Below are 27,587 nucleotides of genomic sequence, written 5' to 3' on the forward strand. Positions count from 1 at the left end.
CCAAAAACCTTCTAGAACTTCCACCTTGCCATAACAGCGCGTATCTGCAGTTCCGGGGTGCCGCGCGTGTGAGCAATGAAACAGAGGGAGAATGATGAAAGTCTTCCTATAGTTTTCATCCACGTGGAGAATTCTGAGTCTTCCACGTGGCGGCTCATACTCTGACGACCAAAGCACTGAATGAAACAAACATCTCTCTGGTTCCACGACCAGCCCGAAAGATTCTTTTTATAGAGAGAGAGAGAGAGAAGAAGAAGGGAGTGGAGGTATATAGTTTGTGCGTGTTTTTGAGAGAGAAAGCACGACAGCGAGGAAATGTCGCCATAAAGAATGCTCAAAACCCTAGCTTTTTTGTTTTGATTTTGGTCTTGTTTTTGTTTTGTCTTTCCAAGTGGAGGCCAAGTCATCGATCCGTTCTCTTTTGCTTTCTCAGTATCTTCCCTTTCAGCTTTCTGTTTGTATTTAAATTTATTATAATTGGAGCTCAATTTGCAAGATTTCGGTGAAGAAAAGTGGAGATCGGCACCGAAAAATTCTCAATTATTGCCTTTTTTATTTTATTTTCGGTAAGACCTCTCATGTTCAGTACTTTTCTCCGGCCACTTAATTGGGTTTTTACCAACATCTTTAACCTGGGAGAACTGAACATTCATCTCATAATCTGCGATCAGTATCGCCCATTTTGATTTCCTTTCTGCATCCGTTTATGTTTGCTGTTGGTTGATTGTCTTGGTGCTCAATTTGCAGGAAAACGTTGAACGATTGTTCGAATTTACGATACCTTGGTGGTGTTATTGATCCCTTCTGATGTTTTATTTCCAATCATTGCATCATTTACCTGTGAATTTTCCATCTAGAACCCCGTTTCTGTATTCAATTTCCCATATTTTTCTTCCCTCCGATGTGTTCTTTATATGTTGCCTTAATTGCTTGAGATTTCGCCTAAAAATTTGATAATCCCTCTTCTGATCAGCCCACATTGTTCGTCCTCTTTGGCTTCTACCAGTATTGCTTATTAACATCAAACAAATTATTTGAGATTGGAAAGAGTGACATAACATCTGAAAAATGGCTGACCGGTATCGAGCGGTTTCCTTTGAAGATTTGCCTTCACACTTGATTTTGGAGATATTGATGGCCGGCCGGCTTAGTGCTGTCGATCTTGTATGTTTAGAGCTGACTTCCAGGACGTTCGGAGGTAGTCATGGTCTGTATTCTCAAAAATTTAGGTCGTTGGTAGATTTTGCCACCTTTCAGCTTTGTGCTTCGCATCCTATTTATGTCGGGATGTGTCGAAACACTCAGAGGGGGCTCTTTGATCGGTGTAATGCAAATTGGAAGCGGGTCCTGAGGTTCTTGCAGTCTGTGGAACAGTCTTCAGATATAGTCGAGACTTCAGCAGGCAATGTACTATTTCTTTAATGGTTGCTTATATTTTTTAGTGAATGAGTTATCTGCTTGTTATCTAGGTAGGGTTTATGATAGAAATTAGGGTTTACGATAGAAAGTGAACTTTCTTATGATCTAGTTGTTGGTACCTGACAATGCTTGCAACCTCAGGGTAAGATGAAGACAGTTTGCAGTCTGCAGAGTTTCTTTTTCTTGTCTCTTTTTCTTTGCTTCTTTCCGCTCAGGGTATATATTACTAATAATTGGTCTGCAAATGGTTATAATATTATTTCCTATATGTGATATTGACTTTCATTAAAAAAGCTCATGATAAGAGTAAGTCTAACTGTGTTTTTTGTTATGAACAATAAAATATTGTTCACCGTTGTACTTGCTGTGTGGAATGAGATTGAACAGCTGCTGGTCATCACGGGTTATGCCCTAACTTGTAAAAAGCTCATGATAAGAGGAAGGCTAACTGTGTTTTTTGTTATGAGTAATAAAATCTTGTTCACCATTGTATTGAACTGTGTGGAGTGAGATTGAAGAGCAACCGGTTCACGGGCTACGGCCTAAAGTGGAAAATGATGATTGTCTCATGCTCACTGCTTTCTGTTGATGCTTTCTATGTTATACTAGAAGATTTTAAGTTGCTTACTACCTTTTTTAATCAGCAGATGCAAATCACAACTGGAAGGTATCATACATTGCTGATCAGCAACTCAACAGTGTACTCTTGTGGTTCCAGTTTATGTGGGGTACTTGGTCATGGCCCTGAGACAACACAATGTGTGGCGTTTTCACGTATTAATTTTCCAAACTCTGTGCAAGTGGCTCAAGTGTCAGCCTCTCACAACCATGCTGCATTTATTCTGCAGTCTGGAGAGGTACATAACTTTTATTTTTTCCCCTGTGCTGCTCCACTCTTATTTTCCCAATTTTTCCATAACAAAGAGTATACTTGGAGTACAGTAGCTTAATTAGTATGGACAAAGAGTGAACAACATCAAGGTATTAGATGTTTGGCCTATTTGCAATCTACTATAACGCTGAATATGGCTTCTGATCATGAACATTCTCATTTGGGAGATTGGCAAACTTTTGAAAAATGGAATTGAAAACAACTAGCCATGCAGATTTCATTAGTCTTATTTCACATCTAGGAATACTAAATTAAGAAAGTTTCCATATTTTCAATGTTCCTTGGTATAGGCTGAACTCTTTTAAAACCCAAGTATTCCATTATTTTCCGTTCATTTTTCTGTCCCTTGAATTTTATTTGATTTCGTATATCGAATAATTTTCTTGGTCTGTTCATGAGTTTTTCGAGGCTGCTACTTGTAGTGCAAGAGGATCTATTGATCCTGCTCACCTTGGGGGGTGTGGCTTGATGATCTCTTATTAAAAGAATTCTTTAGATTATTATGTTATTAGAATATGCTCTTTAATCTGTACCATTGTGGCATGTACCATTTATGCATGGAACTTTTAGACCTGTAGATGCTAAGATCTACAGAGTAGAGATTGCTTTAAGGCCAGTAGCTTTTGAACCAACTTTTAAGAATTCTCTATATTCTCTTGGCAGTGCCACTAAAATCATAACTAGGAGATAACCATTTTGGTTAATTCTGGGGTAATAGGTTGGATTTTGCAGAAACATGCTATTGCAGCATTGCATTTGTAAAATTTAGGTCATTATCATGTTGGGGCTTATTTCTTCACATTCTGGGATAATCCTTGCCAACAATAGTTGAATGAGAAATGCATCTGCAACATGGTGTTGTGTATAAGTACTCTATGTTATTGCTTAGCTTCCTTGATTTTCACTGGTAGGACTTGCGGGTGCTGTTAAGATGGTGTGGACCCCGTTGTTTGGGCTTCAAACATGAGTCTGGAATGCTTTTCTAGTTAGTATGATTTTTCAGATTACTTTTGTTTGAAGTCTGATGCACTTTGTTCTTGATAAAATTCTATTTTGTTGCTGAAAGTTTAATTTATGATAATATGATAATTCTTTCTTTCCTTCTCAAGTTACCAAATTTTTTTCATTAAACTATACTAGGTATTTGGATGTTGGGAATTATGCAGAGTTTAGAAATCAAAAAGTGAGTTTAAATGCATTTGGTTTGTTTTTGACTCTGCATAACCGTGTTTCGGCGGTATCAGACCAGTATGTCATGTCTTGCCTTTGTTTTTCCGGATGACTTGATCTTTCTGTCTTCGTCTTCTTGCAGATATAATAGATTCTTTTTCTGCAATCATGTAATCCTATGGTTCTTTCTTATATTTGAGTTCTTGTACATATAACATATGAATTTGTTTTATGGCTCCATGTTCATGGGGTTCACAATTACTAATGCAGGTTTTCACATGCGGAGATAATTCGTCATTTTGTTGTGGGCACAGAGATACTGGCCGTCCCATATTTAGACCTAGGCTTGTTGAAGCTCTGAAGGGAGCTCCCTGCAAACAGGTAGATAGCACATCCCTGTTTTTGCATTATGCATGAATACAGTTGCCTAAGATTGGTGAGACTTGTCCCATAGTTTACTTGTCAAATATAGACTCATTTAGTTTGTGTTTGATGTAAATTTTAAAAAGTTAAGTTAGTTTTACATCTGAGTTGTGTTTCTTTTCCTTCCTGCATTATGGTAGGAGAACAGGATGACTGATTTTGATCTCTTGTTAAGAATCTTAATCCTATCCAGAAAAGGAGTATAAAAGCTGCATTGCTTATCAACAGTCCGTAATTTTAGTTTTTTTTTTTCTTTTAAGATTGCCGAGTCAGCATTTTGGTCATTGTCTGCCATACCTCACAAAATAGTTCCAAATACTTCTTATACTCTGGAGCCACTGTGTTAGTGTAATATTCAGTCATTAGATTGTCAGTTAGCAAGCTGGAGCACTTGCATGTTTATTTTTGTTATGTGCTGAATCATATTCATGTTTTCAGCATCTTGTGGAGTATTACGTTCTTCCAGTGGCAATCAGTTTTTGTTCTTTTTCCCCTTTGTATCTGATACCTATTTCTGGGTAGGGGATTCTACATTTTATCCCCATATTGGGGCAATAAAATGTTCCTTCTTTAGTGTGAAGAAACTGGCCATTTTTCACCTCGTTTGAGGACTTGATATTCCCAGCATTTGCCTTTATCTTTGTTGTAAGATTTCATGCAATATTAACAAGCTTACGCTTTTTCAGGTAGCTGCTGGGCTTAACTTTACTGTGTTTCTTACGAGACAAGGCCATGTATATACTTGTGGGACAAATGCACATGGCCAGCTTGGTCATGGTGATACTCTAGACAGACCAACACCTAAAATGATTGAACTTCTTGCGGAACTTGGCTCTGTAGTCCAGATTGCTGCTGGTCCAAGCTATGTCTTAGCTGTAACTAACAATGGTGCAGTTTACTCCTTTGGCTCTGGTTCTAATTTCTGTCTTGGGCATGGGGAGCAACATAATGAATTCCAACCCCGTGCAATCCAGACATTTAGGAGAAAGGGTATCCATGTTGTTCGAGTATCTGCTGGTGATGAGCATGCAGTAGCACTTGATTCAAATGGATTGGTAAGTTAAACTGTGTTTAGGTGGGGTTTTTACTTATCTTGATCATGTTTGATTTTCGTAAACTTAAGTCATGTTGGTCTGTGCCATTTTTTTAGGTATACACATGGGGTAAAGGTTACTGTGGAGCATTAGGCCATGGAGATGAGATTGACAAGACTCTTCCAGAACACTTGAATAGTCTTAACAGCCGCCTTGCTGTGCAGGTTAGCTTCATTCATGCACGTTTCTTTCTTCCTATTAAGAACTATCTTGAGCAAATTCTTAAAATGTTCAAGCATAGTTCCAGAACTCTGTTGGGCCAAATTTCATGTGCATGTAAGGCATTTGGGTTGAAACTTCTTCCTCCATTCCTTCTCAGTCATAAGTGGTTGTTTTCTCCTTGTTTCTCCTTGTTCTTTCTGGTATGGAGAAATCAAATATATATATATAAATGCATACATAAACACATATATAGATATATATCCATATATAAGCGTATAAGTATTAATAATATACACATACATATGTAAATACATACCATAAGGAATGAAAACTGAAAAATGTTATGTGCTAAAGGCAATCTAAGTTTGGGACTTCCAGTGTAATCAAGAATCCTTCTTATAACAGCATGCTGTTTTTATTTCTTCTGTTTGGTGCTACTTGTTTCCAAAAATTTGTGGGTAGAGGATGCAGTCAGTACATAATTGTTTTTTTTTTTTAGCAAGTCCAACACTCTTGGTAGATTGTTAATTTCTAGTTCTGAATCTTTTTTGTACGTGCAGATTTCTGATAATTAAATTTGAAGAGTCCTAGCTATATTGTTATCTGAAGTTCATAATTTTTTAAACAAAAAACTATTTTTGTCAGGGTAGTTTAATAACTTGAGTTATATGATCTGCTATCTCTTTGATGTCCTTATTGTTATTTCATTATCTTTTTGCATTTGTTCTTAACATCCTCAGATACAACCAATTACCTTGCTTACCATAACTTCTAGGTCTGTGCAAGAAAGAGGAAAACGTTCGTTCTTGTTGACGGGGGCTTTGTTTATGGTTTTGGGTGGATGGGCTTTGGTAGTCTTGGGTTTCCAGACAGGGGAGTATCTGACAAAGTCATGAGGCCTCGGATCCTTGATAGCTTGAGAGCCCACCGCGTCTCACAGATTAGCACAGGGCTTTACCATACTATTGTAGTCACTCAACGAGGACAATTATTTGGTTTTGGAGATAATGAACGAGCACAACTTGGACACGACACGCTGAGAGGATGCCTTGAGCCAACTGAAATTTTTCTTCCACAAGTAGAAGGTGACCCGGATGTTGTTTCAGAAAGTGCTTGAACCATTCACATCCTGGTAATGAATTGATTACTTAGTAGGTTTTATTTTTTTTTCTTTACATGTCTTGTAGAGTTGCATAAGAGATTTTTTAAATCATTAATGCATAATATATCTCTGCTGTGTTAATTGAAATTGAGAATTAGCATCATGATTATTTTTATAAGCTTCTTGGAAGATAATGAAAAGTTAAACTCCTTAAAGATGGGAATGAATAAGTGTCATGGTTGGGTTTTTCCCTGGAAATAATCTCTGCCTGGAGGTCTGCCATGGGAACTTCATTACAGTTTTTTATGTTTATTCTTTGGGACCATCCTTGAGATATTGATACATGATCTAGCCCCTCTTAAGAAATACACTACAAATTATTTCATCCTATGAACTTTTATTGGACCTTTCATATTCTTTGTTGGAAACTCTCAGTTCTATTCTGACTTGTTTGGCACATATATATACACACACACACACACACACACCAATATATATTTCATTAAAGGTCATAACTTAAGGTTTACTTCATTTACTCCAATCCATGAAGGTAGAGAAAATGGTTATATGTGTTAGGCAAACCTAATTTTACCCATAAACTTACCAATAAAAAGAATACCAAATTATCAAATAATTTCCGAATTTGAATACTTGGTTCGATTTAATTTCTAATTATTTTTATAATTTGGTTTTAAAATTTTTATTTTTTATACATAAAAATTCATATTTTAATTTGATGCATTAAAATTTACTGTTTTAAATTGTCATATTTTAATCAAACTAAAATTAGATGCATATTATTACAGCAAAATCCTTCTGTATTTTGTTCTTTAAAGAAGAAAAAAAAAAAAAAAAAGTGGTTGTCCAATTTTTCAAGAGTCAATTCTCTTATAAGTCTCTGAATTTAGTTAGATATAGTATCAAAATATTCTTATAATACTGAAGTGTATAGTCTTTCAGAGGAAGAAATTGATGAATCCCACACAATCTTCTAGGTTATGAGCTATATAAGAAGATTCTCCATGACCAAATCCTTACAAATGATTTTAAAATTGATATATATTATATATATATATATTTACGAGATTGTGATAAGGTGTAGAATATCATATAAATAAATATTTTATTTTAAGTTAAAATTAAATTAATTATTATTATAATTTATGATGCCAGATCTTAAGAGCAAATAGTATAACAACCAATTCTAGATCATGAGTTGAAAGTATTTATCACTTATATAATTGTAATATTAAATTACAACGTACGTACGAGATAATTAAATCCTCGTATAATTGAAATTATGTAGAGTCAAAATTAAATATATACATTACTCGTGTAAAATAGAATACGGAAATTTTTATTTGAGTCTCTAATATCTATTTTCTTAATTATTTGAATTACTCAGTATCTGATAATCGTAGTGAAAATTGCGGCGTTACAAAATTTTTTTTAGGTAAAATTGAGATTATGAATGGATTATCAAATGTGATTAAATTTTATATATCAAATACTTCAAATTTAGTAATAAATAATACAGCCTCTTCAAAGTTGTTTCTTACAAAATGTATTGCTTTGAAATAAAAAAGAAATAATATTTTTCTGAAAAATAAAATAATCTTTAAATCTAACGTGTGTGTTGTTTATAAATTATGTATAAACAAATACATTAGATATAAATATAAATATAAATATACACACACACATTTATATATACACACACACATTTATATATACACACATGATTACTGTGGAGAGAACAAGTTTTGTCTCTGACGAAATTTCACATGTCTGCTTACACCCATACATGACTCAGAGTAAAGAGTGCCTCGAAAACAGATCAAGTTCATGCCATATACATAATACATATATATATATATATATATATACACACACACAAACACACACACATTTATAATTAAAGACAAATAATTGAATAAATTATATAAGAACCCATGTGTATTAATCGATTTTCTTTCTCTTGAATTTTTCTATTTCCAAAAATACCCATAGTATCAAAATTAAAAGTGTATATATACATATATATATATATATATAAATTCATAATGGTAATTTTTTTATTACAAAGAGAGATAAAAATTAAGAAGTCTTCGCGCACATTATAAACCAATAAATATCCATAATATTATTAATAAGTAACTGATAGAAATTATTCGACACATGCTCATGGAATATTGGTCGATAAGTTAAAATATTTATTCATTTTGTGATAGATACGACGAACGCATCGTATTAATTTATAGCAATTAGGGTTTTTATTTTTTATGTTTTTGTGTTATCATCTCTGTAACCTATTTTAATTTGCTAAGTTAATTCAAATAAATTTAACGGTATAGAAAATATAATTAGTCAATGGTGTATGATTTAATTTTTCATGAATTATCATCATATTGATTTACTTTTTTCAAAGTAATTATTAATTTTATGAACAACCGAATGGAGATGCTTAGTAAGTTCCACTTTGTAATTATAGTTCGCTACTTATAATGAATTATGATTATATGTATTATGTAATTTTGATTGACGGTATAAATTTTAAAATAAATAATATAATAAATTAGTGGCCGAAAATTAATTAAAAAAAAATATTCACTTTTTTCATATTCATTATTAAAATTTGTAATGCTCTTAATTATTTTTAAAATCACATATACATTATTTATGTTGTCTCTAACCCATAAAAAATTATTAAATATTATTAATTTCTCTTCATAATTATTGAATCATTTTAATACATTCAAAATTTTATTTATCTTTGTGTGTGTGTGTGTGTATATGTATATGTATACATATATACATATATATATACATATATTAATCTTCATGCCATTCTCATTCCCCACCTGCACTACCACACAATAATTTCTCACATTTCCATGTAATTTACATGTTACCCATGATGATCTTTTTTAATTATAAAGTGAAATTATATACCTATATATATACATATATAACAACAAAGGAAGTGAATTCATATAAGACTATGGTAAACTTATTGGAGAATTAGATAATATCTCTTTAATATTTTTTTTTCTTCAAAAAATATAAGTTTAAGTTTTGTATTTTGTGCTATTTATTAAAATAAATTATGCATTATTTTTTATAAATTTTAAAATTAAATGTCAAACAATTATATATATATATATTTTAATCATATAGATCTTGTTAAAATAACATTTAAATCACTTTCTTCGTTCCTTATGATTAGCTCTCTTGACTTTTTAGCTAAGATCAAATGTAATATTTATTCTTATTAATTTAAAATTATATATTTATAATATGAAAAAAATAAACAGTAACTTTAGAAAAATTCGTCACTTACCCAAAACAAAGGGTTTTATATTGTTCGTTAAAATATAATATTGGTGTCTCTTGACTTAAGATGCGTAAAATTTAGACGTTCGCTTCTCGTTTTTTCGATTTTTTACTACATTTCTTCTCCATTTGTCACAAGAAAAACATTGTATAAGCTTATTTAAAACCATTCATTAGCTGTCACCATGCATATTAGTTGGAGAAACATAGTCTTGGCAATGACTCTTTAAAATAATATTGAAATGGGTCAGTCCATATAAGCACATGATTTACTTACAATCTTTTTGGCTGAGTAGGTTTAAAAATGGAGAGGGGGACACCAAACTTTTAAATCTGGATTTTGTGTGGGTTTTATGATCAGACATTGAATCCCTCACAAGAACATACGCCAATTAACATAAACCCACATCAGAAAATATACTAAATCGCATAAATAAATGATACCCAGATCACAAATTGCAGTAAAAAAAGATTTGAATAAAGTTCATATTCACACAAAAAGTTTTATTTGTGTTTATGAAATTTCAACTCAGCATTCTTGAGATTATCTAAAGGCCGGGGGGGTTGGAAGTAGATGGAAAAGTTTAAACGTCTAAATTATTCAGTCCGTTGCCTCATCCAGGTGTTCTCTGAGAACTTTTAGCATGTCAGAGAAGGTGACTATGCCGACCAAGCTACAGTCTTCTTCGACAACCCAAACGTAGTTCACTCTGTGTGTGATTCCCTGAACCATTACTGCAATTAACGAGCTTTTGGGATGGCAAACAATAGCTTCTGCTCTCCTCATCATCCTAGCTGAGTAGCTCATGGACCGGCTATGCCGTCCTAGTGATCTTCCACCACTCGGAGGAGTTGCAGGGGATTCTTCGTCTGATGATGAGAGCGAGGAGCAGGAGGAAGAAGACGAGGAAGAAGAATAGAATGGCGCCATGTATTGCAGCATACCCTGTAATCCTTTCTCCTTCAACATCGCTTTGACGACTCGGACAAGCTCCTCCGGCGGGCCTCCGCAGTCAATGTAGGCCATCAGGTCGCCGGCGGAGAGCGTTGCAACGGCGGCTGACGCTGTTTCGTCGCAGCAAGCGAGCGTGAAGGGTGAGATCTCGCCGATGAGAATCCCTTCACCGTCGACCACGGCGACGGAGGTTTGGTCGACGAGGGAGCGGGAGATTGCTCCGATGGCGGCGAGTGCAGGGGAGTAGTACTCAACAGCCAAGAAGTCTGTGCTGATGATGCCAAGGTCGTCGATGGAAACCGCCGGGATTGGGGAGAAAACACCGATAGAGCTGAGCATGAAACGGATTACATCCTCGTGAGTTAACCAGCAGAATTCCCGGCCGTTGTGGCTAGTGGAGCTCGTCGTCGATGGCTTCAGATATTGTTGTTTTCTTCTGGGTCTGGTTTGGATTGGAACCACAAGATTCTGTGCTCCTTTGATTATTAGATCAATCGCTTCTAATAAGCTGCAAAATCAAATTCCAAAAACAAATACTACGATTAACATAACTAGAATTTCAAACCAGACTCAATTATCTGCATCTAGGATAAATTCAGAGAAACAGAGACAACCCATCTGAAAAAACTGCCAAATTTTCAGTTCACGAGACAGACAGATGGAGAAATCTGGGAAATTTTTCTCGAACTGGGGAAAAACTAATCAAACCCAATTTTAAAAAAAATGAAAACCCACGTGCCCATTTGCATTGAAAGAGGAAAACATTGTGTGGCGCAAAACAAATTAAACCAGAAACACAAATCTCCCATATCAGCACCTGCAAGATGGTTCAACGTGCACAACAAGGCCATTAACCTTATGCAAGATGACAGACACGGGTGCCTGTAAAGCAAGAGAAGGTGACAAGAGATTCTTCTCATCTTCACAAAGATAACAAATCACATCCACCATGCAAATCTTGCCAACACATCGACACGAACCACCACATTGCTCCTCTTGCTCATCACCATCACCAAACCCAAGACCAGTCCCTACGCCGTGGCAGCAACTCCAGACGCTGACAAAGTTATCGCCGGAGTTCTTCAGCACGGCAAGTGCATCGGCGAGGGTAGCAGAGACGGAGAGAGACCTCAGCGCCGGCTTCCCAAGACAGAGGTCCGATACATCCTGCGCCAGTAAACTCACTGCCATACAAAGAAGCAGCAGAGTAGAAGAGCTTTGTTTGAGAAAAAAATGAAAGAAACGAAAATGGAGTTTTCCAGAGAAGCTGAAGACGATGAAGAAGATAACTCACAGAGAAACGGTGAGTCGGTATTTATAATTACGAATCAAGTCTACAAGGAAAAACCAGGTCAGGGATCTTTACACTGTTTACCCATGACCGTGCCACGTCACCGAAAATTAGTGGGGTCCACTATTTTTTTAAATTATATATCTTTAAATAATAATACGACGTAGTTTCGTTCGTTTAAATTTAACTTAATTTTTGTAGTTAAATTAAAATTAATAATTAATTGTAAGATTATATTTTATAATTTCATGGTTCAATAAAATTTAGTTAAAATTAAATTTAAAATAGTATATTTTTGGGTGAGTTATAATAGTTATATATTTTTTAAAATATTTTAGTATATATTGCATTAAATTTTAATTAATGAACTATATTTTAATTATTTTGTAATTAAATTAAAAATTTAGTTCTAAATAAAGTTACAAAATTAAATTTATTTATTTATTTTCTAAAAATTATTGTGTGACATGTAAATGCATTTGCGCGTGGAGACAAACAAATAAGCCGTAATACCACTAGTGGTATTAAAATTTTAATTAATTTAATTAAAAAAAACATGTACGTTTTCTTTTTTCAATTTGTAAATATATTTAAATATAAATATATATATATATATATATATAAAGTTCCTAAAATACAAAAGTGTGTATATATATATATATATACATATACATATTCGTATTTAACAATTAATTAATGTGGTTTGTAGAAGTGTCCGTCTAACCTCAAACATATATATAATTAAATTGTGTGAATTAATTTATTTACTTTTTGGTTGAGGATGACAAAACCCTTAGTTCTTTATATATATATATATACACACACACACACACACATATATATAACATTATTTTAAAATATATATATACACATTGTTCACACAAATTAAAAATATAAGCATGGGTTTTTTTTTATTTCTTATAAAATGATTTGTTTGGTTACTTAATTTGATGCGTGTACATTATTAAGTGGAAATTTTGTCTTAATAATATGGTCAAAAATCAAAACTTCACATTCATATATATATATATATATATATATATATATACATATATTCAAATTGACTGTAATGGTAATCGTGTTCTTAAACTAATCATTTATGTTGGTTCCACTTAATCATGATTAACATTAATATTATATGAAAGGAGGAAATTGACCCTTTTGAATAATGATTTAATTTTTTTAAACTAATGTTTATTACTATAGTATATTGTAGCACCCGGAAAGGAGGAAAAAAAAAAAAAGGCCACGTCAGCAGCCACGTCAGCAGGCCCGGTCAGCAGTCCCGGCCAACCAGGGCCTGCCACGTGGCAAGATCGCGTCACTCCGAAAGGAGCCACGTTGGCGATCCGCGTGGGTGCGATCCGACGGCCCAGATCAATCGCGCGATCGGACGGCCCAGATTCAAACGCACGGACGACCCAGATTCAATCAAAAACGAACGACCCAGATTAAAACGAAATGAACGGCTGTGATCAAAAGGCAAGGGGTTATAAATAGAACCCCCACACCAGACCACAAACCCTAGCCGCCAGCCGCTCGCCGGAGAAGACGAACCAGAGGCCGACCGCCGCCACCCGCCGCCACTCGCCGCCGCACCGGGGAAATTTCCGACCGCCGATCGAGGTAAATTTCATACCCCCGACTCGTTTTTCCCCGCTGATTCCTCCTATGGCCAAATCGAGGCCGAAATCCCGGCCAAACGGCCGGAATACGCGGCCGTAGCCCAGCGGCGCCGCCGCGCCCCCTCTCGATTTTTGCCTCCGACGAGGCCCTTCCCGGCCTCCGTTCGATGCAATTTTTATATCACCGTGATCACCATTCTTTTCTCTACAGGTTGACCGGAGCCGAATCACCAAAACACGAACCTCGCCGGAGAGCCGCCGCACCCGAGAGCGCCGCTGCCGGTAAGCTCCGTTTTTCCGTGATTTTTTGGCCCCCCGAGGGCCCTAGGGTTGTTTTCTGACAAGGACCAATGCGAGTGTGGCCGAATTCGGCCGAAAACAGCCAACCCGAGGCGACTCGCCGCCGCCAGCGGCGTCATCGTCGCCGGAGCACGGCGGAGCCGCCGTGCCGGAGTTGCGATTTGGGCCGAAAGAGGCCCTGGGCCTAATTTGGATTTTTTTTGGAACACGTGCAGGTACTCTTAGTGTGTTTCAGTTTCCCGGGAAAAATTCAGGGAAAATTAGGGACGGCCTGCAGGCGCACTGTGAATCGTATTCGGATCTCGAAAACAAGTAAGGACCCCTCACCCTATTTCCTATCACGGTATTAAAGTTCAAAATGATAAAACGGTATTTCTTGAATTAACGAATGTGTGAAATTGCTTAAGGTGGCTAATGGAGCCCGAGTCTAGTGTGATTGGTGATTTACTGTTATTTGGCCTGTTTACAGCTTTAAATGCAAAATGAGGTTTGATGTGTTCATTTTACAGATTTGTGTGCATATACTACGTTTTTATTAATTATGGGTTGAATGACTGAAAAACTAATACTGTATGTTGTCTGTTTGGTATGAATTACGATTTGCTTGTTTAAATGTGAATTGATGATGCTGATTGAGGAAAAGGAAAATGAAAGATTGTGTAGACTGATAATTATATTATGGGGGTCAGCCTGACTAGATATCTTGGGAGATGGTGGACGGACCGGGTCCGTAGGGAACCCTACCGGGATGGTGGTATCACATGCCGGACGGGGTATGGAGATCTTATGGTTTTGGCGCCCATACCGGACGGGGTATGGGGACGGCCCGTTTCACCCTCATACCGGACGGGGTATTGAGGTTTATGGTTTTGGCGCCCATACCGGACGGGGTATGGGGACGGCCCTGGAAACTGATTATGAATGTTAAAGGTTAACGGGTAGCGGAACCCCTATGGACCCCCACGGATACTAGTAGGCTGGTAAATGAGAAAAAGATATGTTGTACAATGATTGAATTACAAGAGGCGTGATAAGTGTTATGTTTTACAGCTTAGATTATTCAATGATTATGATAATGTTATTGTTTTTTTCATATTGTTTTCATAAATTCCACCAAGGTAAGTGGATGGTAAAGGTTTTCATGTTAATAAACGAGTTTGTTGTAAATTATGCTCCATTGGTCTTTTTGTGTTTTTCTACCCACCTTTATCTCCGTGACGGTGAGATATCGTGATGTTCTTACTGGGCTAGTGTAGCTCACTCCTTAATTAACCATTTCAGATCAGGAAGACATGGTTCCCGAGCCCGTTCCGCAGGAGGACGACGAAGGGGATGCCTAGAGACTCTGTAGTCATACGCATAGTTTATTTTCGAGTTTTCTTTCTTAGTTAGTTTAATCTTTTATATTTTAAGTACGTTTTTGGTTTTTCGTGTAAGGGATGTTAACTGAAATTTTGATCTCGCTTCCACATTCGATATATTTAAATACTCATTTCTTTTTAATATTTTCCGGGGCTGTTACATATATAATATGTATATACAAATTGAGCTATTTTATGTTAACTTACTTTTCAAGAAAAAAAAAATATTAAAATAATTACTTTAACTAATTACATGCTATAATTATTTTAATTTGCAAATTATGATCATAATGTTGTAATTGAGTTCCTAATTTTTTTTTGTTTGGTGACCAAAATTATATAATTTATTCTATTGTCTAAAAAAATTTATAGTGAAAAAAAAGTAATGTAACGTAATTATTTGGTCCTTGTTTCAATGAAAATTATTTACTCAATTCAAATATCAAGTAATAATGTCTCGTACTCTCGTTAAGAAAACGGATGTTGGCACACGTAAATTAAAATAATATTCTAATTTATTGTACGATAAGCTATTGTTTACAAGTTATAAATTTAATTATTATAAAATGTAACACCCTTAAATTTTTGAGCGTTTAATGTAGCTGTTATCATCCCTTAACCAAACTATGACTACTAAACAGGCATTTTTTTTTTACGTTCGACTACCACCCGCTATACATTAAATAATTCAATTCGTCCAAATCAATTTAATATATCGCACATTACAACCATCAATACGAAAATGAAAGGTGGAAACTCAAGTTTACAAAAGAAAATGTTAAATTATAACTTCATAAGTGTAAGTCAAGATGAGTCTATACGGTTTGATTAATCCGCTTCTTTTAAATATTGTACTGTAGTTGGTATTTCTATTTCCGTCCCATGTACTATTGCACCTGAAAATGATATGGAATGAGCATACTCTAATTCAGTAAAGTGACTTCGGAACGTAAAACAAAGTATGAAAAAATATTTGCATTTCTAGTATGGCATCCCACGTGTAAACCTACTCCATGTGCAGATATACCCCAACCACTTACTTCCACCCGTCTCCCTCAAAAGTCCCCAACCCTTCTCCAACAAATTAATAATACTGACTAGTCTACCTCTTTATTACCGTTGGTGTGTCTTGTACCTACAGAGACCTAACTAGCCCATATTTCACAATATATGACAATTATATAAGCTTACTCTAAACCTGTATCCAAAGTACAATTATCTTACATACATGTATAGTCATGCCAACTGCATCGGCACCAGAATATCCCCATCAGTCAGTCACTCACTATGACCCAACAAAAACACCATAACAGTAATCCCAAGTGATACATTACTATAGTAGATCAACCATATAACACATGCATACGCCGACTTTCACTCGGCCACCCACACCAACACTACACCGGCCCTCACTCGACCGCACTCACACACACCAACACTATAACAACCCTTACTTGGCCACATACACACACACTAACACCCCATCGACCCTCACTCGGCCACACAGACACACACACTAATGCCCAGCGGCCCTCATTTGGCTACCCACACACACTCTAACCCCCAACGGCCCTCACTCGGCCACCTACCTCCACCACATCGGCCACACACACACATCATCACCACACCAACCCTCACCCAACAGCCACCAAGTGCCATTGTTGGCAACCCAACAGCCACCCCTAGGCCATACACGCACACCATTTTACCACTATTGGCCAATCACCGGTCGTCTCAAGGCCACACATGCACTACACTTTCTTAGTTCGCCCCACAACGACCATTCCAAGGCCACACACACACTGTTCTGCCACACCAACCTCCCTCAAGGCTACACACACTGTTCCGCCACCATTAGCACCAACCGTGTAATGCCCGAAAAGAGGGAAAAAAAAAATGTGTGCCACGTTAGCAGCCACGTCAGTAGACCCAGTCAGCAGTCCTGGCCAACCAGGACCTGCCACGTGGCAAAACCACGTCGACCGGGGACGGGCCACGTTGGCGATCCGCGTGCGCGCGATCGGACGGCCCAGATTAAAACAAAATGAACGGTTGAGATCAAAAGGCAAAAAGGTATAAATAGAACCTCCACACCAGACCACAAAACCCTAGCCGCCTGCCCTCGCCGGAGAAGACGAACCAGAAGTCGGCCGCCGCCGCACCAGGGAGATTTCTGACCGCCGATCTAGGTAAATTTCATACCCCCGACTCGTTTTTCCACGCTGATTTCCCCTGTGGCCAAATCGGAGCCAAAATCCTGGCCAAACGGCCGGAAAACACGGCCGAAAGCCAGCGGCGCCGCCGCGCCCCTCCTCGGTTTTTGCCTCCAATGAGGCCCTTCCCGGCCTCCGTTTGATGCAATTTTTATATCACCGTGATCACCATTCTTTTCTCTACAGGTTGACTGGAGCCGAATCACCAAAAGAAGAACCTCGCCGGAGAGCTGCCGCACCCGAGAGTACCGCCGCCGGTAAGCTTCATTTTTTCGTAATTTTTTGGCCCCCCGAGGACCGTAGGTTTGTTTATTCACAGAAACCAGTGCGAGTATGGCCGAATTCGGCCGAAAACAGTCAACCCGAGGTGAATAGCCGCCGCATGCGGCGGCGCCGTCGCTGGAGCACGGCGGAGCCGCCGTGCCGGAGTTGCGATATTGGCCGAAAGGGGCCCTGGACCTAATTTGAGATTTTTTGGAACACGTGCAGGTACCAGTAGTGCGTTTCAGTTCCCCGGAAAAAATTCAGGAAAAATTGACGACAGCTTGTAGGCGCACTGTGAAGCCGTGTTCGGACCCCTAAACGAGTAAGGACCCCTCACCCTATTTCCTATCACGGTATTAAAGTTCAATAAGTGATAAAATGGTATTTCATGAATCAAGGAATGTATGAAATTGTTTAAGGTCGCTAATGGAGCCCGAGTCTAGTGTGTTTGTCGATTAACTGTTATGTGGTCTGTTTTACAGTTTTAAATGCAGTATGAGGTTTGATGTTTTTATTTTATAGTTTCGTGTGCATATTGTATTGTTTTATTGATTATGGATTGAATGACTGGGATATTGATGCTGTATGTTGTCTGTTGGGCATAAATTACCGTTTTGCTTGTTTATATGTGGATTGATGATGCTGACTGAGGAAAAAGAGAATGAAAGATTATGTAAATAGGTAATTGTATAACGTGGTCAGCCTGACTAGATATCCTGGGAGATGGTGGACGGACCGGGTCCGTAGGGGACCCTACCGGAAATGCGGTCTCTCATACCGGACGGGGTATGGAGACCGTATGTGTTTTAGCGCCCATACCGGACGGGGTATGGGGACGGCCCGTTTCACCCTCATACCGGACGAGGTATTGAGGTTTACAGTTTTGGCGCCCATACCGGACGGGGTATGGGGACGGCCCTGGAATCTGATTACAAGTATTAAGGGTAACGGGTAGCGGGACCCCTATGGATCCCCATGGATACTAGTAGGCTGGTGAATGAGGAAAAGTAATTATGAAATGATGATTTGTAAAGGCGTGATAAGTATTATGTTACACAGTTTATGTGATTTCATGATGATGATAATGTTATTGCTTTCGTATATTGTTTTATGAATTTCACCGAGGTAAGTGAATGGTAAAAAGTTTTATTACTGATAAATGAGTTTATTGTAAATTATGCTCCATTGGTCTTTTTGTGTTTTCTACCCACCTTTACCTCCGTGACGGTGAGATATCGTGATGTCCTTACTAGGCTAGTGTAGCTCATTCCTTATTTAATCATTTCAGATCAGGAAGACATTGTTCCCGAGCCCGTTCCGCAAGAAGACGACAAAGGGGACGCCTAAAGACTCCAAAGTCATATTCATAGCTTACTTTCGAATTTTTCTTTTAGTTAGTTTGATCATTTATATTTTGAGCACGTTTTTCTGGTTTCAATGTAAGGGATGTTAATCGAATTTTGACTTCGTTTCTGTATTGACATTTTTAATAGACATATTTCATTTTAAATTTTCGGGGCCGTTACACACCAGCCATTATACAGCCACACACTCATCCCATTCCGCCATCATTGACAACTGACCATCGAACGGCCACTCATACACACACACAGACAGCCCTTACTGGCACACCAAAGTAACTGGCCATCGAATGGCCACTCATACACACACATAGAGCCTTACCGACACACCAGAACACACACTCCTTCAAAATCTGGTGATGCTCCCAAATGTTTTTACTTATTTTCATCCTTGCCTTCTCGTTCTGCACGTAATTCCTTCCTATCACCCCTAACCTCGACTCAGACTTTCCTACTACCTGAACTATTTGCAACATTATCTATTTCCCTTTCCATTCCTCTTTTCACAAACCACAAAAGTAAGAATTCAAGGTGAGTCGCCATATTAGAATTCAAAACTTCTTTACCCCTTTCTAGTATTCGATGCTCACTTGCCAAACAATCTCGCCAGAATTTCACAATTGACTTACCATTACAGAGTTCACCATTCAACATCCACTTACATCTCCTTTTCGAGTGTGGTGTCGGATCGCAGTGATGGACCTCCTTTCAAACAACCTCCCTCTTCTATGGTTGCCCTCCGACGAAGTCTCTCACGCTACCTCCTCCTCCTTAACCTTTCGAAAGTCATTTTTGCCTTTCCTTCTCAATCGAGCTTTCTCCCTTTTTCTTTCTACTAACCTCACCCTCAACCCTTCTGGTGTCTCAAATGAAAATAAGAAAAGGAAAAGCTATTTGTGCAAGCCTGGGATTCGGGCTCGGGTGGATTTTTTTCATATTTCATTGGGTTGAAGGAGACCTTAGGCCTGCTAGGTGTTACATAAACATTACTTATTACAAAATGATTTACAAAGTAACATGAGGTGCCAATTCTCAAGATCTTAAAATCATTTGAACCACTTATTCTACCTTGTCGTCGATTAATCCTTAGAATCTAAGGTTTCAAATCTTTATTATCTTGTTTTGTCCTTTATTGCATTTTGATATAAATCTGTAATACCACGGTGAATTTTGGTGAGTTTCATATACTTAGTAAAAATGATTATAATACCCTACCAACAAATACACAGACATTATAAAGGGAACTAGGAATTACAAAAGAAAGAAAACATAATTTCATGAAGGCGGATCAAGAATTACTAAAGGTATACAACATGCATTCTATCGAAATCCTTGTTTACTTTATATTTTATTCATTTCATTCCCAGTATGAAAATCACTCTTAAATACTTATTATCCGACTTTTTGTCTTGCTAATGCCTCTACGTATATACTAATTATGCAATTACAGACTTGTAAAATCTTATATATATCCTTTTTTTCTGATATTTATCATTATAAATATATATTTATATATGTGTGTTCATTTGTTTTTTTTTTTATAGATTGTCAACATTATAGTTTAGTCAAAAAGTATCACCATATTTTTTTCAGAAGCAGTTGTATTTATTCTTCTCTTTTTGTTTAACTCTAGAAATTTACTTTCTTTCTTCCTAGTCTATAGAGAACTTAGGAAAAGAATTCTTCCAGAGATACATCCACGTTATTTTTATATTTAATAATCTTTTTACATACTCCATTAGAGCTTGGCTTACCTTATTTTTGCTTTTTGTTCCAAGGTAAAACTTATCACTCCTCTTTGTATTTCCTCTTCTTTTGCCCCTATTAGGTCAATCCTTTTAGTAATAACTTAAGTCTTCGTTAATATTTATCGGTATTCTCTATATTTGACTACGATCATTGTTTACTTATCATCTTCCGGTTGACTTCAAAGTTAGGCATAATTCCTTACTCTTAAAGTTATTCCATAAAAGCATCATATCATATTATTAAATTGTCTCTAACTCACGAGTTATATAAACTCAGTTGACAATAAATATTTTCTTAATTTTTTTAATACATTAAATTAAATTTGAACATTAAAAAAAAAACATCCTCTTAAAATAATAATAAAAAAATTTTCATGGGTCATAAAATCTTTTGAAGCAATATATTTAATATATAATTTTTTATGTTAATTAATAAAATCCAAATTTTATTTCTTTAAGAAGACTAATGAAAATAAAATTGAACCATGAAAATGACGTATGATTTATAAACACAAAAGGGTAGTGATTTCACTAAGAGGAAAAATCATCACCATGATGGATGCGATTATGATGAGCGATTGACGGTGATGGAATGGCCAAGATGTAATCATGGTAATATGCAGCGCACGGGGCCGTCCGATTTTGATGGCGACATCAGGACCGTTCGTTTTCAATACCATGTTTTTAGTGGTAGGTAGATACTAAAGTAGTGGGGGGTAGGAAGTAAAGTTTGTGAGGAAATTAGGGTTTAAAAAATCAAAGAATGGGAAAGTGGGGACCGACTAAAAGATTCTGGAAAGATATTGTTTCCTTTTTTCACCGATAGCTATTTGTTATTTTAACATAAATTTCAATTATGGTAAAATTGAAAAGGAAAAACATTTCGAATATTAAATTTATTTCTTTCCTAATTTAAGTATTTTACTATATCTATATATATATAATATATATATACGAACATGATGTAGGGAATAAAAAAAAAAAATTAAATTAAATTTGAATAAAACCAACATGTCCGTATCAAATCAAAGAGATCTTGATCTGAATCGAAACGTAACTGAATCTACGATGAAAGAAAACAACACGTCATGTAAATGTCCAAAAACTTAAAGGAAATGAATTTATAATTTAAATGTAAAAGCGAATAATAAAGTTAGGATTTACATTTCTCACACAATAATTTATAATGCTAAATAGGGTTACGAAAATATTCATTCTAAAGATCAAACAGTAATTAAAAAAAAAAAAAACCCGAATAAATATAGTTATCTTATTTTCTGAATCAGAAACGTAAAACAGTACGTGATAAAAAAAAAAAAAAAACATGTTTTGCGGTTGATATTCTAAATTAGCACGTAGTCTCTTGAAGTTATTTTATTTTATCGAATATAAAAATCTTACGTATAATTTGTGGACCATAACAAACATGCATGTCAATTTTTTTTTTATTCATAATTTGACTCATCGTAAAATAAAAAATTATAAATATAGTCTCTACACATAAAAGTATAGTTCGCACTTTAATTTATGAACCACAACAAATGTGCGTGTCAATTTTCTTCATTCATAATCTGACTCATCACAAAATAAAGAATTATAAGTATGATTTCTGCACATAAGAATAAAGTGAACACTTTAATTTGACGTATTAAAAGTCAATATACTTTTAACTGTATCAAATCACTTTTAACCGAATTCAATTAATTTAATAATTTTTTATGCGCAACAATTTGCACATATAAACCACGTGGTAAATTAAAAAACGTAATATTAAAACCATATGTGTGAAGTTAATTAATTATGAGTAAATTATGTATATATATATGTTTATATAAATCTTATAAATGTTTGGTGTCAAATGTGAAAGTATAAATTAAATTAAATTAATCTAACTCTTGTATTTATTTTAAACATTTGGCGATTTGGCATTTCCTCTTCTCCTTATATATAAAATCCATTGTATTTATATATAGATATAGAATGTATTTTTTTTCGTGTTCACATAATTTATATATATATATATATTTTTTTTAACACATTTATATAAATTAAACATAATTAATTTATAAATGATTTGTAAATTAATTAGTCTTAAACTTCCTCTTTAAATTTCTAAACAATAGATAATAAAATTCAAGACTCTTAATTATGAAGGGAATATCCTTATTAAGCATGATACAAATGTCAAGTCAAGACTATTAGGAATAAGTCGACCACAATATATTTATATTATATTGTATCTATATGTTTATGTTTGTGAAATGATTGGAGAGACTTAACGGGTTAGTATAATATTAAAGGAAAATTTGTATTTAATTAAAAAAATATAAATATAAATATAAATACCTTTTGTTAGAGAAGATGGAGTATGTGTAAAAATCCTATATTTATTTACCTTTATTCAATAATAATTTACACTATTTATTGAAGAACAACATAAAAAATATTTGTTCATATTAATAAGTTGCTAATTTATGAGTCATTAAATAAATAAAATTATCAAGTAAAAATTAATTTATAATCTTAATAATTATATAAAACTTTAGTAATTATATTTTATATAATAAAATATTTATAAGTAAATATTTAACTTTTATCCATAAATAGACTTAATGTTGGCCTTAGTGCTAATAAATTACAGTTTATTAAACTCGTTTAAAAGTGATCAATTATGGTTAAACAGTTATGAATCCTTAATACATCGAATTTAAATATTATTTTGTAATATGTGTATATACCATATTTATAATTTTTCATTTTATAATGGATAAAATATAAAATAACAAAAGTTAACGATATAAAAAAACGGTTATAGTTCATAAATTATACGTAAGAATTTTGTAACGGCCCCAGAAATTTAAATGAAATATATGTATTAAAAATCTCAATTGCGGAAGCGTAATAAAAATTTTGATTAACATCCCTTACACAATAACCAAAACGTACTCAAAATATGAAGGAACAAACTAATTAAAAAAGATACTCGAAATAAAAACTATAAATATAACTATAAAGTCTTTAGGCGTCCCCTTCGCCGTCTTCCTACGGAACGGGCTCGGGAACAACGTCTTCCTGATCTGAAATGGTTATATAAGGAATGAGCTACACCAGCCCAGTAAAGACATCACACTATCTAACTGCCACAGAAGTAAATGTGGGTAGAAAACAAAATGACCAATAGAGCATAATTTATAACGAACTCGTTTATTAACATAAAAACCTTTACTGTCCACTTACCTCGGTGAGATCTATGAAAACAATATATGAAAATAATAACCTTATAATATCATGAAATCATACACACTTTATAACATAACACATATCATGCTTTTACATTTCAATCATCAGAAAACAGATTTCCTCTTTTACCAGCCTACTAGTATCCCTGGGGATCCATAGGGGGTCCCCGCTACACGTGAACTATTAACATTTACAACCTGATTCCAGGGGCGTCCTCATACCCCGTCCGGTATAGGCGCCAAAACACATAAGGTCTCCATACCCCGTCCGGTATGAGAGACCACGTACCCGGTAGGGTTCCCTACGAACCCGATCCGTCCACCATCTCCCAGGATATCTAGTCAGACTGTCCACATTATCCATTTTGCTTTTTTCCTTGATCTCAATCATCCAATCATACACAACATGTAAACCAGTAATTTGACACCAAACAAGACAACACAGTATTGGGTTCACCATAATACAAACTGTAATAAAAGAAACCATGATTCATGCATACGAGACCATAACATAATTACATCAAATATCATACTGCATTTAATACTGAAAATTAGATCAAACAATAATAGACCAATATTGTATCAGACTCGGGCTCCATTGGCAACCTTAATCAATTATGCATATATAAAGTCACACAGTACAGTTTAATTATTTATTTAGCTTTAATACCGTGATAGGAAATAGGGTGAGGGGTCCTTACTTGTTTCGGGGTCTGAATTCGACTTTACAGTGTGCCTACAGGCTGTCCATAATTTTCCTGAATTTTTTTTCCGGAAAACTGAAACGCACTACTGGTACCTGCACGTGTCCCAAAAAATCTCAAATCAAACCTAGGGCCCCTTTCGGCCAATATCGGAATTCCGGCACGGCGGCTCCGTCGTGCTCCAGCGACAAGCGGCAGCGATTTGCCTCGGGTTGGCCTTTTTCGGTCGAATTCGGCCACACTTGCATCGGTCCCTACGATAAAACAATCTTAGGCCCCTCGGTGGGCCAAAAAATCACGAAAAATCGAAACTTACCGGCGGCAGTGCTCTTGGGTACGGCGGCTCCTCCGGCGTGAGTCGCAATTTGATGTTTGGCTCCGATTAACCTGTAGAGAAAAGAACCGTGATCATAGTGGTATAAAATTTGCATCGAACGGAGCCCGGAAAGGGCCTCATCAGAGGCAAAAACAGAGGGGGGGTGCGACGGCGCCGCTGGACTTCGGCTGGGTTTTTCGGCCGTTTGGCCGGTAGTTTGGCTCCGATTTGGCCATAGGCGAACTCAGCATCGAAAAATGAGCCAGAGGGAGAAAATTTACCTCGATCGACGGTCGGAAACTCCCCGGTGCGGCGGCGGGTGGCGGCGGCCGGCTCCTCCGGCGTTTGGTTCTTCTTCTCCGGCGAGGCACTGGCGGCTAGGGTTTTGTGTTCAGGTGTGGGTGGGGTTATTTATACCCTTTGCCTTTTAATCTCAACCGTCCATCAAAATTAAATCTGAACCGTCCGATCGCGATTTAATTAGGATTAAATCTGGACCGTCCATCGCGATGCAATCTGGGCCGTCCGTGCCTGATTGAATCTGGGTTGTTCGTACGCGTGAATCTGGGCCATCCGTGCGCACGTTTGATCTAGGCCGTCCGATCGCGCGCACGCGGATCGCCCACGTGGCCCGTCCCCTGGTCAGCGTTTTCTTGCCACGCAACATGTCCTGGTTGGCCGGGGCTGCTGACCGGGCCGCTGACGTGGCTGCTGACGTGGCACAACTTTTCTGGATTGCGTTTTGACTCCCGGTTTCTGATTTTCTTTTCAAAAACACTCCCAGAATCTAAATTTTCACCCATTTTTTCCAAAATCAATTTCAATTAAATCCAAATAATATTTTTACCCAATTTTATCATTATTATTATTTTTATTTAAATTAAATTAAATTAAATTAAATCAAATTAAATTAAATAAAAATAAAAATAAAAATTCAAATACAAAAAAAAAATATAAAGATAATAAGAATAAAATTAAAATACTTGAGTGTCACAAATTTTATTTTTATTTTTTTGTTATCCCACCAACAAAAAAAAATATTAAAAAGATTACGTGTCGATTTAAAAGATGTAATGCAAAAAAAAAATTTTGGTATAAATTTAGTACAAAATTCGTTTAGGATTTTTTCAGATATGGTTTGATTTTAATTTTAACATTCACCCACCCATAATACAAGAATCAACTCTTACAAATTAAATATATTTATTTATAAAATTAAAATTTAAGAACTAATTAAAAACAAAATAAATTAAAACTAAACACAAATATATATATATATATATATACGCACACGCACACATATATATATATGTATTAACCACCACGTGTCGTTTCTAACATTCATACATTTGGCACACTTAGGTGTTTGTTGTACGCTTTTTCTATTAAACGACAAACCGTTTGGATGTGAAAAAATATATACATATATATATATATACACACACACATATATTATGTGGATGAATTTTTTGGGTATTAGATTTTTTAGGGTAATTTCATTTAAACGATGTAATTCATATTTTAAACTAATAAAATAAAAAATAATAATAATAATTTTAATTTTTAAAAATAATTTAAATATAATTTACTCAAACTAAACATATATAAAGGAGGAGGGAAATATAGAAATTTTATTACAAAATTACATTTTTATTTTAAGATTTCATAATTTTCATATTATAAAATTATATACAGTCCTTTAAAATATGAATAAAAAAATTATAATTAAATTAAATTAAAATAGAAAGAAGTGCGGGGGGGGGGGGGGGACCCATTTCCCATCAGATCATAGGTTGATAATCACGGTTCGATGGCTGATGGGGTCCGCCACGTGGAGTTTGACGAACAGGATGTCCTATCGTACGTTCACATTAGGGTGGGGTCCACAATCCGAAACAAACAAAGTGCTCGCTTCTCTTGTACTTATGAATGGGTCCACCGTACCCGATCAGAACCCATAAGTATCTTCTGCGTAGAAGTCCATCACCATGCCTCTTGTCGCATGCATATTATAATATATATACATATATATATGTATGTATGTATGTATAAATTTTAATTTACGTAAGAGACCAAAATATTGCAGTTTATAGTAATATAATTTAGAAGTCATAAATAAGTCCATTATCATGCCTCATGTCGCATGCATGTTATAATATATACATACATATATATGTATAAATTAATTTATAATTTTTTCTATTAAAATAATACCTATTTTTCAAAACAATTATTAAATCGAGTTGATATGGTAGACTCCACAATGTAATTAATTTTTAATTTTTTTATAAAAAATTATTAAAATTTTAAAATATATTAATTATATTTATAAAATTTTTAAATTACGAGATCATACCCGTTAAAAATTTATAATACTAATCGATTGATTTTAATCGTAATATATTTTTAAAACGATAATATTTAATAAATGAGTAATGTATATTTATGATTAATATTAACAAGGTTGAGCTCATTATAACAAAATTTTCTTAATTAATCATTGTTATTGAATAATCATTTCCTTAATTAATTTTCAATTAGAATGATTATGATTAAAGTTATAATATTTGAGAATGACATGTCTTAAATTAAATGTTAAATTGGGAGAAATCATG

The 27,587-nt window shown here is 35.4% G+C and overlaps 2 protein-coding genes across 5 annotated transcripts; one reads left to right on the forward strand and one right to left on the reverse strand.

The window, feature by feature from the left end:
• The first annotated feature begins 198 nt into the window (after positions 1-198).
• Positions 199-6,409, forward strand: LOC110812278 (Regulator of chromosome condensation (RCC1) family protein). Of its 4 annotated transcripts, none has more exons than XM_022039010.2 (7): positions 199-566; positions 748-1,407; positions 2,064-2,276; positions 3,752-3,862; positions 4,591-4,959; positions 5,055-5,162; positions 5,901-6,197. In XM_022039010.2, the coding sequence occupies exons 2-7, from the start codon at positions 1,069-1,071 to the stop codon at positions 6,054-6,056; spliced, it is 1,296 nt and encodes a 431-aa protein (XP_021894702.1). In that variant the 5' UTR covers positions 199-566; positions 748-1,068; the 3' UTR covers positions 6,057-6,197. The 4 variants fall into 4 exon arrangements, with proteins under 4 accessions (XP_021894702.1, XP_021894700.1, XP_021894701.1 ...); XM_022039008.2 differs by having other exon boundaries at positions 202-566; positions 5,936-6,409; XM_022039009.2 differs by having other exon boundaries at positions 203-566; positions 2,067-2,276; positions 5,936-6,409.
• Positions 6,410-10,003: 3,594 nt separating this feature from the next.
• Positions 10,004-11,846, reverse strand: LOC148266551 (CBS domain-containing protein CBSX5-like). The gene is made up of 2 exons (XM_088218957.1): positions 11,368-11,846; positions 10,004-11,058 (listed from the first exon to the last, which is right to left on the reverse strand). The coding sequence occupies exons 1-2, from the start codon at positions 11,739-11,741 to the stop codon at positions 10,197-10,199; spliced, it is 1,236 nt and encodes a 411-aa protein (XP_088075083.1). The 5' UTR covers positions 11,742-11,846; the 3' UTR covers positions 10,004-10,196.
• Positions 11,847-27,587: the final 15,741 nt, after the last annotated feature.

This window comes from Carica papaya, chromosome 4 (genome assembly GCF_054855325.1).
Source record: "Carica papaya isolate Zhongbai chromosome 4, ASM5485532v1, whole genome shotgun sequence".
Classification (NCBI taxonomy): Eukaryota; Viridiplantae; Streptophyta; class Magnoliopsida; order Brassicales; family Caricaceae; genus Carica; species Carica papaya.